General features: G+C 38.6%; 1 protein-coding gene across 3 annotated transcripts in view; it reads left to right on the top strand.

Moving 5' to 3' along the window:
• The window catches only part of MAP2K5 (mitogen-activated protein kinase kinase 5), a 140,265-nt gene that overhangs the window by 91,349 nt on the left and 34,321 nt on the right, over positions 1-14,595 (top strand). For all 3 annotated transcript variants that reach the window (XM_074917412.1, XM_074917415.1, XM_074917416.1), the window contains 2 exons: positions 9,333-9,359; positions 9,671-9,703. In XM_074917412.1, coding sequence (XP_074773513.1) covers positions 9,333-9,359; positions 9,671-9,703 — 60 coding nt within the window. The remainder of the gene's footprint in view (positions 1-9,332; positions 9,360-9,670; positions 9,704-14,595) is intronic.

A 14,595-nucleotide genomic window follows, 5' to 3' on the forward strand; every position in this document is an offset into this window, starting at 1 on the left:
TTTTCACACCCCATTAATTTATTACTTCTCTTTCCTCATCTTTAAATTTTTTCTTTTTTTTTTTTTTTCTTTTTTTTTAAATTCAGACTCCCCGCTGCTACAGCGATTTTCATCTTGTTGTTAATTTTCCCTGCTCCATATGGAGCTCCAGACATTTCACCTGGAGGCTGTACTAGATTTTGCTGTAGCGATCGCACTTCCGGAGGCCAAAACTGTCATTTAAGGTTCCTGGTGCATCTGTCTACGCCAGGCTTTTCACTGGCACCGGGAGAGTGTGAATAACAAATTGGATGCACCTGAGATTCAGATGATTAGTGTGTTTTGTGAATCTGGGCGACTTGTAAGCAGATAGCTGTAGGGATGGGGAGGGCTAAACAGCTACCCTGGGTGAATCTGTGCTCACACCTTGCATTTGGGGTGTGCGGGGAAAGCGCGAGCATCCCGGCAGCCTGAACGCGGAGAGTAACAAATATTTCATCCTGCCTTGTCATTGATTAGAAAAGAGCCTTTAATTTCATTTCACCCCATGTTGTGATTAATTTGCATTCTTTGTCAGAAGTTAATGGAGTTTTTTATGGTTCACTCTGAAATCCTTGAAGACATCAGAGTTGATCTGATGTTTATACAACCGCCAGCGGAATTTTTTCATTTGATTGATGGAGAGCTTGATGTTATTCCAAACGGCTTTTTAAGCTGTTTTTAAGAATTATTTGAATGAAATGCAAGGAAGATATTGTTATAACGATCAAGATTATCTGTTAAAAATCTGTTTCAAATAAAGAACATGATAAGTAGAAAAAAAGATCAAAAAGACAGGAGAAATGATGAATACAGAAGATGGTATTTGTTAAAATAGATAATCCAAGGATTCAAATAAGTTATTTCAAAATGCAGTGCAAGTAAGAGAGACCTTAATTTAAGGTTCTTTTTTAATACAGATAGTTTATTTTTGCAGCAGAATAAATAATGGTAATGAATTAGTAAAGAATTTAGTTATAGTTAGATTTTCCCCTTGATTTTTTTTATTCTCCCAGCTTTTTCACCTTCATTTTACCAGCAGTGCGAGCACAGAGCACTGTGTCTAACTCGGAGAGGCAAGACTGTCAGGCCTGTTAGTTCAACAAAATGATGACATATTACTCATCTCAAGGAAGAGGCATTCTTAAATCCCACTGCAAAGAAAACATAAGTGGATAATAGGAAATTTTATAGCCCAAGAAAGCGTTCGCTATAGACTTGCCATTGGTTTGCTTTATAAGAAAATATACAGGAAAAAAAATCCTCAGTGAAAGAAATCTGCCTTTTGCTCCTCCTGTTAGGGAAAGGTTTGTACTTTTTACCAAGCCCCAGCATATAAAAAGCATCGGAGAGACAATGCAGAATATTCTGCGTATGCGGGGCCAGATCCTCAGCTGGAGCAAATCAGTTCTGCTGCTCCGGGGAGATCAGGGGACAATGCAGACTTACACCAGCTTTGGGACATGGCTTTTTTTTTTTCAGCAGGAAAAGCATTTGCAAATATTTTTTTTTATTATTATTTCTGATACCAAAGCTGGGGTTTTGTGCAAGATTTGGTTTTTATCCTTTCATCAGCAAATTCTACCCTCGCTGTGATTTCTGCAAGTAAGATTTAATTATAGGTCAAAAAAGCAACTGTGCAAGCGCTTCCATTTAAAACAGATTAATTTATTTGCTGTATCTTAGTTTGCTAAATAATTGCATGGTTTTAAATGAAGTTGCTGCTTTCTGATCCCTGTATTAACATGGTCTAAGATTCTTTTTGTTATATGTAATCCATACTATTGACCAAATTTGGCCTGGTTTCATTTAAATGTAAGCAGGTTGTCAAGGAAAAAAATATTTAGTTTAACTTGGCATGTAAAGTAGCCGTTTTACTGTTGTTTTTTCAATTGACAGAAACATCCTTTAAGCATTCATTTATTTTGTGAGAATACATTGAGGGTTGGTTACAGCATGTTTCCTAGTAAGAAAGAAATGTTTTTCTTCCACATATGTCATTATATCTAACCATTTAAAAGACATTAAACACTGTTCAAATGCTAATGCCAAAATAGTGAATTAAATTATTGTATAATATCTTAAATATGATAGATTTGTGCAAATATTTTTGCTTTCATAATATATTCCAGAAATCACTGACAATATTTTAAGTAATCTGCTATTATTTTAAACTCTTACCAATTTCTTAACATAGGTTTCACTATATATATCCTTCGTGAGATAATATTTTTCGGATACATGTTGCTTTATTTTTTTTTTCTCCTTAGCCAGAAATAAGTTTGAACTTAAATTTGATTTGCCTATTAGAAACTTACTGTAAAATTTGAATTTAGTTTTAATTTTTCCAGAGATGTTTTCTTTTTTGAAAAGGGAGACATTTTAGCAAAAAAAAAAATCTGTTGGGAATCCAAGGAATAAAGACAAATTTATATCTTTTTATTTTAATCTTCCTGTCTTTTTTTTTTTAAGGTAAAATTGATGTTTGAATAATATGAGCAAACTTGGAAATGTAGGTAACTAGTAAATCCTGGTTTTATAATACGTTTTTAATATGTTTTAAGAGTGGATTATTAGCTTACAATATCAAAAGACCAATGTATATTTTTTTGTGTTCTAACCCTAACAATTACAGACAGCCTGGGTGACCAGAGCTTGGGCTGTGTCTTGTGCCCAGCATTCCAGGACGTATTCTGTGCCTGTTCCCCTATGTAAAACCTCACACCTGGTCACAGTGATATCAGCTTCAAACCTGTGAAAAAATCAATTTACTACAGTGGGAAAATTAGCTACTACAGTCAGCACCCATGGGCACATCTTTGCGGTCAGGACACAAGTTTGTGTTTTTCGGTTAGTTATGGCATTGTCACCCTTCTCAAATTGTATTGAATAAGAAAATGGCTTAATTAATAAGCCTTTTTGTTGCTCCATGCCATTGTTATCTTGCCTTCACAGCACAAGACTGACTGTGCTGAGACTTTTTTAACTGCAAAAGTTGAACAAGATCCTAAAATGAAATTATGTTTTTTGCCATGAGAGCTACTGACCAGGAAGGGGGAAAAAAGACATCCAGGAACAGATAATGAAATCTCTAAATTCAGAGATTTTGTAAATATATAAGGATCTCCTGCATGAGTTGGTGCTTCTGTGGAACAGGAGATGTTTCTATAGTGCTTGGAAGGAAACATCCCCCCCAGTTACAGTTCCTGCAGTGGATGCCATTGAATGACTTGCCTGAATGAAAACTGAAACCTGGGGGATCAGCTAGCAGTAGGAGGATTGAGTTGGTTGGTTGGTTGGTTGGTTGGTTTAGATGGCCATTTGCAAACTGTCAGCAAATACTGGTTTTACTGAAAATTTACTTCTTCGGTGTTCTCAGACCAGGCTGTCTTGGCTGGGAGGAGGAGGAGGCATGGTTCCTCCAAAGGAACTGGAGGTGAATGGAAACAAGGGTGTAGCAGATCCCTGCTCTGTTTTGCCTGTTTCCTTACCAAGGGTGCACCTGTAAGAGCTCAGAAAGGAATTGTGGCTCTCAGCCTGTTTGAGGAGCGAGGCAACTTGCTCCTCACGGTCTGAGGTTGTCAGGCACTTCTGGAGATGGTCATTAAGGTCCCAACATTTGGTCTTCCTCAAGTGCATGGAGTGGTAATGCCAGAGTCTGAGGGCTGTGTTTCCAACATGCCTGGTAGGAGCATGCAGCACACGTGACTATCTCATCCTCCTCTGCTGTGTGATGGTTGCTCAGCATAGTGAGGAGCCCCAAAGGCTAGAATAAGAGCGAATGGTTTCCACAGCAGAGGTTCCTCTGCCAGCTGTGTGGAACCATGGGTTTAATTCATGAGTATAACGCTACCTGCAGTGGGCAGTCAGATGATGTAGGAGAGGATGCTCATTGCATAGCATAGTGCCTCAACGCACTCAGCCCTCAGTTTAGTTAGAAAACTCCACTCATACCCCAATTTTTGTTGCTTTCGGTTATTTCCTTTCAGATGTCCCTAGACTTGTATAATATGTAGCAGTCACAACTGATTTTGGAGCTCCTTGGAGAAAGTTCAGGGTTTTTCTAGATAGCTTCTAGTGACAGGCTGTCCCAGTTGACTTTTTTACCTGTTTCTTTTCAAGCTGGAAGGGACTGGCAGTGGTGTGCTTATGAAGAGGGACAATCCTGATGGATGTTCACCTGCTGCTCTTCAACAATTCTGGTGTTAGAGGCTCTCTTATTTCCTTAGATTATTTGTTCCTCTGCTTTATTATTAGAAAGGCTTTCCTTGCTGCAGGGTATGGTGGTAGTTGTGTGTGTATTGATCATGGAGAAGAGATACAGGAGGGCTGGTCATCCTCACTCTGTCTTTAGTCTGAAGACTTTGGTCTCTCCTTTCTAGATTTCTGGCTGCTCTTGTGGGGTTTTTTTTGAACTTTCTCCAGCTGGCCAACAGCTCTCTGGGGGTGCACAGGCTTGGACACAGCACCCCAGTACTGCATGGAGAAAGGATAACCTTGTGTGTCTTCAGAGTGTACTCCTCCCTGGACATCCCACTATGGTGTTTCTCCTTTTGGGGCTTTGGGGATTTTTTTTTTTTTTTTTTTTTTGGTAGTGTCACGACGTTATTCCTGTTCAGATGTGATCAGTTTTCCTCTTCCTTAGTGTCCTCTAGGTTCTCCTGCTATTCCCCTCTATTACCACAGTGATCGCTTGCTAAACTTGATAAGCATGAGTGACATTAAACAATAACTGGTTAGAACTAAACCCTATTCCTTTATTTGGTTTCTAGTTGACAACCCTTTGTTCTACTTATCGCACTTCTTGTGACACTCAAAACAAGGTCTTAAATGGGAGTTTGGTAAATTTGCTGTCTTAGGAAAGACTTGCTTGTCCCACATTCCTGCTGACTGAGGAATGTGATATCATGAGCATCCTGGTCCTATTCCAGTGTAGTAGTTATTGTTGGCTTCTCACACTCCCTCCACAATTTCAGCAGTGTAGTTTTTCATGCCCACTTGGTTGAATTGTGTTACTAAACTCTGGTAAACAGATTTCTGTGAGAAGTGGCTGCAGTTCAATGGTGGATGAAATAATCTCTTTGTATAAATTTGTTCGTAGACCTCTGGGAACACCAGCATAATATAATTGTAAGAATATATTTAATATTAAGGTTGTTGACAATTGTCCTTTTTTTAATTTTGATTTTTTTTTTTTTTTGTCCTCTGTTTTATGACAATAATTGAAGTTTGCCATTTTCAAAATCCGCAGATTGGTATGAGGAGGGTTTTCAGAATATCAGGAACAAATTACAGGGAGTCAGTCTTACTGGTTTGGTGCTTTGACTTCTTTCAGAACTATAACCTTTTGCAAGAATTTGTAAAATACATATTTTTACAAATATATGAAGATCGCACTTTCATTCCAGAGGAAGAGTAAAACCCATGGTGGTGAAGACCACATGGAAATGCAGTACACTTATGTATTCCTTTTCCATTTATATCAGGGCAGAGACAAAGCAAGTGTGTGTTGGTCATTTGTCAGTAGGAGACAATGTTTGTAGCTTCTACTGTTCAATACAGCTTTAACCCTCATTTGTGAAGATTAAAAATAAGTTATATGTACTTTTAAAATCTACAGTTTCCTGGATTAAGACAATAAATGTTCTACCATGAAACCCTCCTTAAAAATCATAACTGTATGATTTGTTGGTATATGTATTTTTCTATTAAAAAATATATCACTGCTTGAAAAGCAGTATATATGTAAAGAGAAAATTTGTTAACTGATATGGGAAGATCTAACCCTGGGTCACCTGCAAATCTCTCAAACAAGAGCTCCAGGGCAAGTCCTAATTCCAGAGAGTAAAAGTGAAAATTAAAGCTATAGCTAGTGACTCCTCTAAGTTACCCGGGGTGGATTCATTTGAGTTTCCTTGATTGTGCTTGTGAATATAATGTGAAAGGGATGGTAGAGGTCTTCTCAGCCACTTCCCGTCCAAAGTATCTCCATGGAGACAGAAATATAACCTGATGGTCTGTCAAAAGTTGCTTTTCATAACCAGAGGCATTCATTAAATAGTAGATGAAGCAGGAGGCAAACTTTTGCATTTTTAACCAACCTAAAAAAAATGCCATTTGGAGAATGTGCTTTATGGAGTAGTTTATCCAGATACCACTGATATTTCATGACCTGAGAAATAGACTGTTAATGTGATAGATTTATTTATCTGTTTCTTCAAATTATAAACTATCACATGCAGTAATTAAAAACACAGCAAATACAATACAGGTTCAAAAATATCAAATAGCTGATCTATTTCTGTAAATTTACACCGTTTCGCTTGCATATAAAAAGCTTACAAAACCTTCTGACTAACTCGGTTTTCCAGTAATGAGCAGGTCAGGCTTACCCACGTTCTTCTGGCATGGCTGAGGGAGCGTGTTGGTGGCTTAAAGTGACTTTTCTGAGATGAGAATGACGTTTGAATGAGCGCACCAAAGCATTCCTTGATACTCTTAAAATGCACGCTGTGCCTTTTTTGTCTTCCATTCAAGCAGAGTGCTCAGTTGTGTCACTGCTACCATTTCACTCTTTGAAATTCTTCATGGGAAGTATAAAAATGTGACAGTGACAGTTTCCTTCCTGATCCCCGAGTTTACTGAGCATCACACGGGGTAGTGACACGACACGTGCTCAAGCTTTTGAGCTGCAGCCACTGCACTTGGATCCCTTGAAAGGAACCTGCCTCCTAAACTTCTTACCTCCCAGTGGTGCACGAAAACCAGACGGTTAAGGGAAGAAAAAAAGGAGTGTGGGTGAACAGCAAGATAAAACATTTTATGTTGGGTACTTTTAAAACTGTTCTTAATGTGCTATAAAACTGGATGCTTCACTTTTTCATGAACTGTGTGCAAAAGGAGAAGCACTGACTGTAAAGTTGTCGTCAGTTAGGTTTGGTTTATAGTTGTAGAGGCTGCCCAATAATGTGATCTTGGAAAAGGTAAACAACATAGTTTTAACAGTGAAAAATATGCCTAATATAAATACAGCTAAGTTCATTGCTGTTCAGAACTTGAAAAATATGACTGTAACATTGCATTTTCTAGTGGAGTTAACAGAGGAGCACAGTGCAGCCTTACAAGCAATATATCTGAGACAGAGAAAATAGGTAATACATCTAACTGGAGAGTCTCTGTGGCATTCGCATAGAGGAAAGCACAGTAGCTTTATTTAATTGAGAAAATGAATCAATTACAATGATGTTGCATCATCAAATGCAAGGGAAATAGCAGATATGTCATTACATCGGGTAACAGTGTTAAAAAGTAATTGAGTGTCTTAAGCATTTTGAATCAATTCCAGGTACTGGCACAGCTACCTTAATGCAAAATTTATGAAGATGATCTCAAAATAATATGTTGCCATCAAAATTGTGTAATAAACCCCGGTAACGATGTGTGTGCGAGCGAGCACACGTCTCTCCCTCTCGCAGGAGCTGGGCCTGCTGCTCCGGCGGAGAGTTGCAATGTTACAGGAAGAATTCTGTGGTACTTCAATTTGCGTTGCTTTATTTTTCATCAGAAGCACTGAGCACTTTTATTAGAAATAATATTTTAAATCTTGTTCTGTCATTGGATGTAATCGTATCTGTGGTGAGGCTACTGTATACAATCTCACCTCTATTCCTTTTCAAGGCAAGACCTATTTTCCTGGTAAGGAAACGTGACATATACTCTGTTTGGATGAAAAACTGAATTGCCTGTTCATGTGCGCTAATCCAAAGAAGCTCCGACTCATCCCTATTAAATAAGCTGAGTCTTATTTTGTCATTTAGCATCTGGAAGTGAAGTATAAAAAGAAGTCTTTTTATATCCACAGAGTATTTTGCTTATTAGCAATAATGCAAACCAGCAAATTTCTGGTGTTGAATTGTAATAGATTGACCCTGACCATTAAAAAATATAATGAGCTGCTTCTATTTATTATTTTCTGTTCTTCCTTGGAAAAAATAGAATTATATGAAGAAACTTCATGTGTATATTTGTGCACTACTAATACAATAATGAAAGACTTGACGTGCATAATATCAGCTATTTTCTTGGTGTTAGTTTTCAACCTCCTCTATATTACATTTTACTACCTGTAAAGTATTACTAGAGGATCCTGCCTCTGGCTGGGTACTGGGGGAGAGCGCTTCCAAAGCTGATGGCAGCCCTGCAACATTCATCATCATGGCACTATACAACAGAGAATATTAAATGTAAGGGGCAAGCCAAATAAACTGTGTTAGAACAGAAGACAATGTTTTCACTAAGGACTGCATTCTGTTTGCATCGTGATTATGTTGGGTTGCAAGCAACTTTATGTCTGTTTAGGAAAAATACGTTATTAATTATCCACACCCATTAAAAATGGTATGTATGTACAAATCATCAGAACACCAGCATCCCTAAATTCAGTCAGATATTTTGCATTAAGTATCTGCTCTGTGCTTTGTCTTTAATTGTTTGTATTGTAATTCTGCCTTTGTTTCTTTTTGTAATCGAAAGGTGCTTTGCCAGTATGGGGCAGAATATTTGTTAGCAATCAAATGGTCTGTTACTACAAACTATTAATTAATTTCCCAACTAAACTGATGTAAAGAAATTTAAGAAAGGCTCAGAGACGACTGATAACAAGTCTTTCCTTTGCCATTTAAAGCAATACAAAGTTCATCAAACTTTCCAGCCTCACAGATGGCAATGCTCTACTTATAGTCAAAGTAAAACTGGTTTGGAATATATAAGAAACTTGGGTAAAAGTGGAGTATTAAAGGCTTTCCTGAGCAGCAGTAGATACTTCAACCACATAATTAAAGTTTTCTTCACAAAAAAGGGATTGTGTGCAGAGTCTGGCAGTAATCCAAAATTCTAATTTCTGACTATGATTTAATTTCAATTTTAAATAAATCGGTTTTTAATTTAAAAAGAGTGAGCTTCATAACATTAGCAATGATTGCAACATTAAGCCCAGTGTTCACAATCTAGCAATATAAAACATTATTTATATCTGAATCGTAAACAGCCTTTTGAAATGGATTATGGTTTTTCTTCCTATTCTAATACAACCTGGAGGGTACTAAAAAGTGTTGTGTGAAATTAACATTCTGCTGACTTTCGCCTATAAATGAGAAGCGAGCTATTAACATTTGTGTATTTTCATTATGTAAATTGTGTTAACACATGCCCACAAATTGCCACCAGCGATGCAATAATTTTCTCTCAGTGATCATAATGTGTCCAAGTGAGTCATTTTGATTATGACATGCTAATTACATATTGCCTTTTTTCAGATTCAGAAAAACCAGGGATCTTTAATGGTAAGCTTTATGAGTTCAGAAAAAAATTCACTTTTCTTTTTCCTGATGGCTGCTTCCTCTGCATGCTTGAATGCCTTGTTTTAAACTTAGCAAATTGCATTTTGAAGAAAATGCAAACCTTTAACTGCCTGTATTAGATTAGGTACCATTAGAAATAATAGAACATCCTGAGCATCAATGTTTTTATAAGAGTTTGCTGCTGTTGATTAATCTTGCTATATTTTATTGCATTAATGATTTTTTCTTTCCACTCCACTGTAAAGATATTGCATATAGGCTAATACTTTTTCCCTCTCTTCTTTCCATTGCAGCCTCTCCAGTTATTGCAGTGCATTGTTGATGAGGTGAGTCGTCGTCTTATGTGCTTTCACTCCTAAAGTCATTCCTAATGGAGTGGAAAGCTTATATTTTGTTTCCTAATGAAGCACAATGCCCAACCTCCTCAGAGCACAAGTTGCCTTGTGCAGCTTGGAGCTGTCGAACATGAACTGGCCTTGTCCCACTTTATGCTGTTTTTCTACTCTTAATATTGAGTCTTGGAAAGAGGCGATCGTCTCAGAGTCTAGTCCTTGTAGCTATTTAGGTCCTAAAACCTCAACCTCATCGTGTGGGTTGATGCTGTGCATTTGCCAGATGACTTGGAAGACAGATATTCAAGTGGCGGCACACTTTGTAGCGGGCATATTTAATGCAGTTTAGATAGGCAAAAAAGGTGTTTTGACAAGGAGAGAAAACCCAAGTATGAGCAGAAAAAGCATCTGAATGTCGTCTAATCGTTTTTTATTTAATCAGAGGGACAAAATAAAAAGCTGAGATGTGGGGGATCTAGGTGTGAGCAGAAGACTGAATTTTAGTGGCTAACGTCATGTTTCTTGCTTGAAACACTTTGCAGCTCCCATCTCCCTACACAAATTGAGGTGTAAGCAGGGGTCACAACTCTGGACAGTAAGGCAGTAGCTGAGGGCAGACTGCTGTCAGTTTTGCCTTGTTTTTAACATTGAATAAGATGATGATGTTAATTAGGAAGTTTAAACGAAAGAAAAAAGCCCTAACTTTTTTAAGACTTGCCTTGGCCTTGGCCTGTCTTTATCATTGCTGGCTTGTCAGGTTGGAATTGCTGGGTGTTAATGTGTCCATTTAGACTGTTCAGCTACTTCCAGCCTGTCCTGAGTAACGTGTTTATTTACCTTGACATAAGCTCACAGCCCATGTCATTCCAAAGCACTCTGTCTCAGTTGTATCTCTGTCTGTAACTGCTACTTGTATGAACTGCTAAACCCGCTGCTCTTACCTGTGGTGAACACTTTCATCCTTTTATTCGAGAATGACTTACTGACTTAGATGAACTTTTTTTAAGTGACATTTGGGCCTTGCAGGATGCAGTTAAATTAAAATGAACAAGTATCCTTTGTGTAAAGGAAAGAAGTTCTCCCAGCCCTCCAGCAGCACTTTTACCGGGCTCTTTATGGTGCTCTGGTTCTTTGGGACGTTTTTAGGCAATTTCCTGATTTCATCTTTTTCATCCATTGTTATTCCTGTTCTGCACATCTTCAGTTAAAGTATGGAAATTCCAAAGCACAAATGCTGTATATACCAGCAGCAAAAGGCCATCTCTGTCCTAAAGAAGTGAAGTTAAAGATGCTGGTATTTATACTTATGTTTTGCTACTGCTTGACACATTACCTTTAAATGTGCAGGTACTAGTGCCTATATCTAAACTCAGTATTCTAAAACAGAGCCCTAAAGAGCTGCATGTTATGGTAGAGCTTCCTGCACCTTTCATTCTTTTCCTTCAGATTGGAATTGCTCATCTTCTTACAAAACTTTAACCAAGGAACATCGTGCAGACTGTAAATATCCGAGCGCTCAGCTAGCTTTAACATTAGCATTTTGGTATTTACTTGTTCTAACTTACTTTCTGTTCCACAGCGTGCCACGGAGCCATCATTCTCCTGAGGTGGTGGTTCAGAGTGCCCTGCGCTCCTGGGCCCGTTAAGACTTCAGGTTACAGAGCATAGCTCAGCTGAATGTTCTTTCAGTGCAACTCACTTTGTTTTGCAACACACTCAATGTCTAAATGGAGGTTGTGTGCCATAACGTTTAGAGCCTGGGGGGAAGAGGAGAATGGATTGGCTCTGTAGTGTTATTTGCTCGATACGTGTGTATTGTTAGGAGGTCATTTAATAAGATATATAGCATTTAAATAGTGGCTGCCACACCTGGAAGTGCAAGTTCTTGGCATGATGGTGTCTTGGAGAACACTTATATTAATGGGTTTTCTGTTCTAGCTCATGGGTAGAGTTGACTTTAACAGGTCTTCCTGCCACCCCCGGCCCTGTCCTGCATACAGAGACCTCAAAGCAAAATGTGTTTAACTTGCAACTATTTTTTTTTTTTTCCCCTCCTCACTTTGTCTTCTGTAAGACGTGCCTTGTGGGGAATAAGAGAGGGACCTACTTATTTGGCTAATACGCACTCTTTCTTCTACGCAAGGACCTTTAGAGAGGGAAAGTCTCTTTACTGTCTGGTACTGTACAGCTGTTGTTGCTACCATGAGTATTAAGGATTAGAAATGCTTAGTATTGTAAGACTGATTATTTTGGGTCAAATTTTCCCCTTGGCTGTAAGGAGGTCCTAAAACTTGCAGGAGGTAGGAGCAGAGCCCCTCTCCTGCCGCTGCACTGTGCAGCCCATCCCCATCGGGACCCCCACATACTGGTGCAGAATTCCCCACCTACCTTAATGATGATCAGAACAGCAAGGAATGACAATCTGTAGCTCGCCTCTTCCTCCAAAGGGATAGGGTACAGCAGTGCTCCCATAATGGCACAGCTTCTGGCTGAGCCATAGTGTCATAGGGAATGGGAGGAATACATCTGCAAGGGTGACATCGAGCTCCTCGAGGATCCTCAATCTCCATGTAGCTTCATGCCATAGTAACGATTTGCTGAAGTTGTTGGACTTGAAAACTCTGAGTCTTCTTCCCTTAAGTCCTTTAATATGTTTTTTTGCGTGACAGAGAATGATTTGGACTTTGAGCTCCTAAAATTGTGATTAAACAGCTCCATGGAAGAGAACATTTCTTGAAACTGGGTCTTTGCTGTCAGCATGCTTACCCCCGGTGATGGCTGAAAACTCCAAAGCCTGATACGGGAGAACCTGAAATTTTTTTAAGACTATGAAATTTAGACCTTGACTCTTTATAATAGTTGCTTATTGCATCAGTAGTCATTGGGTTTTGTGGAACTGCTCCACGTTCCACCGAAACACAGCAGGAATCCAAAAGTTAATGTTAATTCATAATCATTAATTCATAGGATTTATTGATGACTGAACTATTTAAGAGGTATCCTGGACTTTTCACAAACTCTGTAAGGTGATGCACTGTGGAATAAAAACTGTCCGTGGGAGTTCTTAGATGTTCTGCAACAGTGAAATTTTTTTAGCTGTTTTTTAACTCTTAATGAAATATATGAGACATAGCAGGTCACTTTGGCAGTTTAAATAGTCTGCTTTTTCATTTCCTGGGACTTAAATTTACTTGCAGAATATCTGCAGAATTGATTCGAGAAGCAAGATAATTTTTAAAAAATAAATAAATGTCAGGCACGGTTCTTTTTCCCAAATCACAGTAAACTATGCCTGACCTTTTTTTTTTTTTTTTTTTGTTAGTGTTAAATTACATTATTGAGCTTTTAATGGCATTGGTTCTGGGATTATTTTTTTAATGGCAAAATTAGTGAGGAGCATTGTGTGAATAGGATACATGCCTGCCAGGACCTTTATTTTTTAACATGTGGTAGCTTACAGTGATGTGTGATCCAGCTACAAATAAGACACGCTCATTTAAGCAACAGTCCTAATCGTAGCAGCATCTCCCACCATGATAAGACTCCTGCTTCTGGTCCAAAGATGAGGATAGACTAGTTGTTAATGTAGTTCATCCTGCAACACAGCCAGCAATAAAGGCAGTCTGCTGTTATTTGAGAGCTGAGAGTAATTTAATATTCTAGCACTCAACTTAGTTTGTCTCCAACTCACCGAAATGTTATATGGAAAGCACTGAGCAGTGCAGATGAATCCCTATTGGGAAGGACATGCATCGCTTGCTGTGCATGTGGTCTTTCCAGAAACACTCCAACATGGAGGAGAATGGAGTCCTGCTGGAAGCTGGAGCCATTGCCTGGCTTGGAAGATGTCCTGGATGTGGCCCTATGTTTCACAGTCATGCAGCCAAAGAATTTGCAATGCAATCTACTCAGCAATGGGATTATGCTTCAGAAGTGTTAGGTGTGGGGTTTTTTTTAAAAAAAAAAAAAAAGTTTTCATAATCAGAATCTGTTCCAGATGATAATTTAGAAATACAAAAAACAGAGCCGCAAAATAATACAATTAATGTTGCAGGCCCTACAAATGATGCACTGGAGAAATGCAGGCCACCCAATTTCACTTAGTGGGTCAACTCTGAAACCTAAAGGTTGCAGGGAAAGTCAGTATGCTTTTTAACCTTTCTTGCTGCTCATGGTCTCAGAATGCCTCTCATGATTTTTTTTTTAGCTGACAAAAAAAATCTTAAGTGTTCCCCATTCTGCCTCCAGATCTCTAGCAACCTCCCAGATAACCTACATGGTCCAGTTAAGGGGCTCTTTGCTGATGTCTGCAAGACTCACTCAATAAATCAAATTCCGCTTCCAAGCAGAGATTGTGAGAACTGTAGCCTTGATTACAATCACACATTTTCCTTGTAATGCATTACAAAGTTCTCAGTTTAAAAGGTAAATGAGGGTGCTCTAAATTTTCAGTTTGGTAAGCAGTGGGTTACTGGGTTCTGTGACTGCAGGAAAATGTGAGGTTAAGTTTTCAGAAAAATCATAACGTATTTTTGTGCTCCTTGCAGTCGTTTGACAAGTGGCATTGTTTTCAAGATTCTTCCAACCTGTAGTTACTCATTTCCTTGTTATCTTGATGTCAAAATGCATTACGTAGGAAATTACTGTTTAGTTACTTCCTCAGCTGTTTTCCAGGTGCAGTATTTCTAAAACCGTCTAAAAATGTCATTTTTCTTCATTGCTAGTCAGATCAGCATTTAGTAAGACACCGAGGTGATTGCAGCTTGTGTAGGAAGTTCCCAAATGGCCAAACCCAACAGCTCTGTGGTTTCAGCATGTCAGCTTCGCATCCTTTCAATCCCCTGGTTTTTGGCTTTAGAGGTATCTACTCTGCATCCAGAGAAGGT

Source organism: Athene noctua, chromosome 13, assembly GCF_965140245.1.
Source record: "Athene noctua chromosome 13, bAthNoc1.hap1.1, whole genome shotgun sequence".
Lineage (NCBI taxonomy): Eukaryota > Metazoa > Chordata > Aves > Strigiformes > Strigidae > Athene > Athene noctua.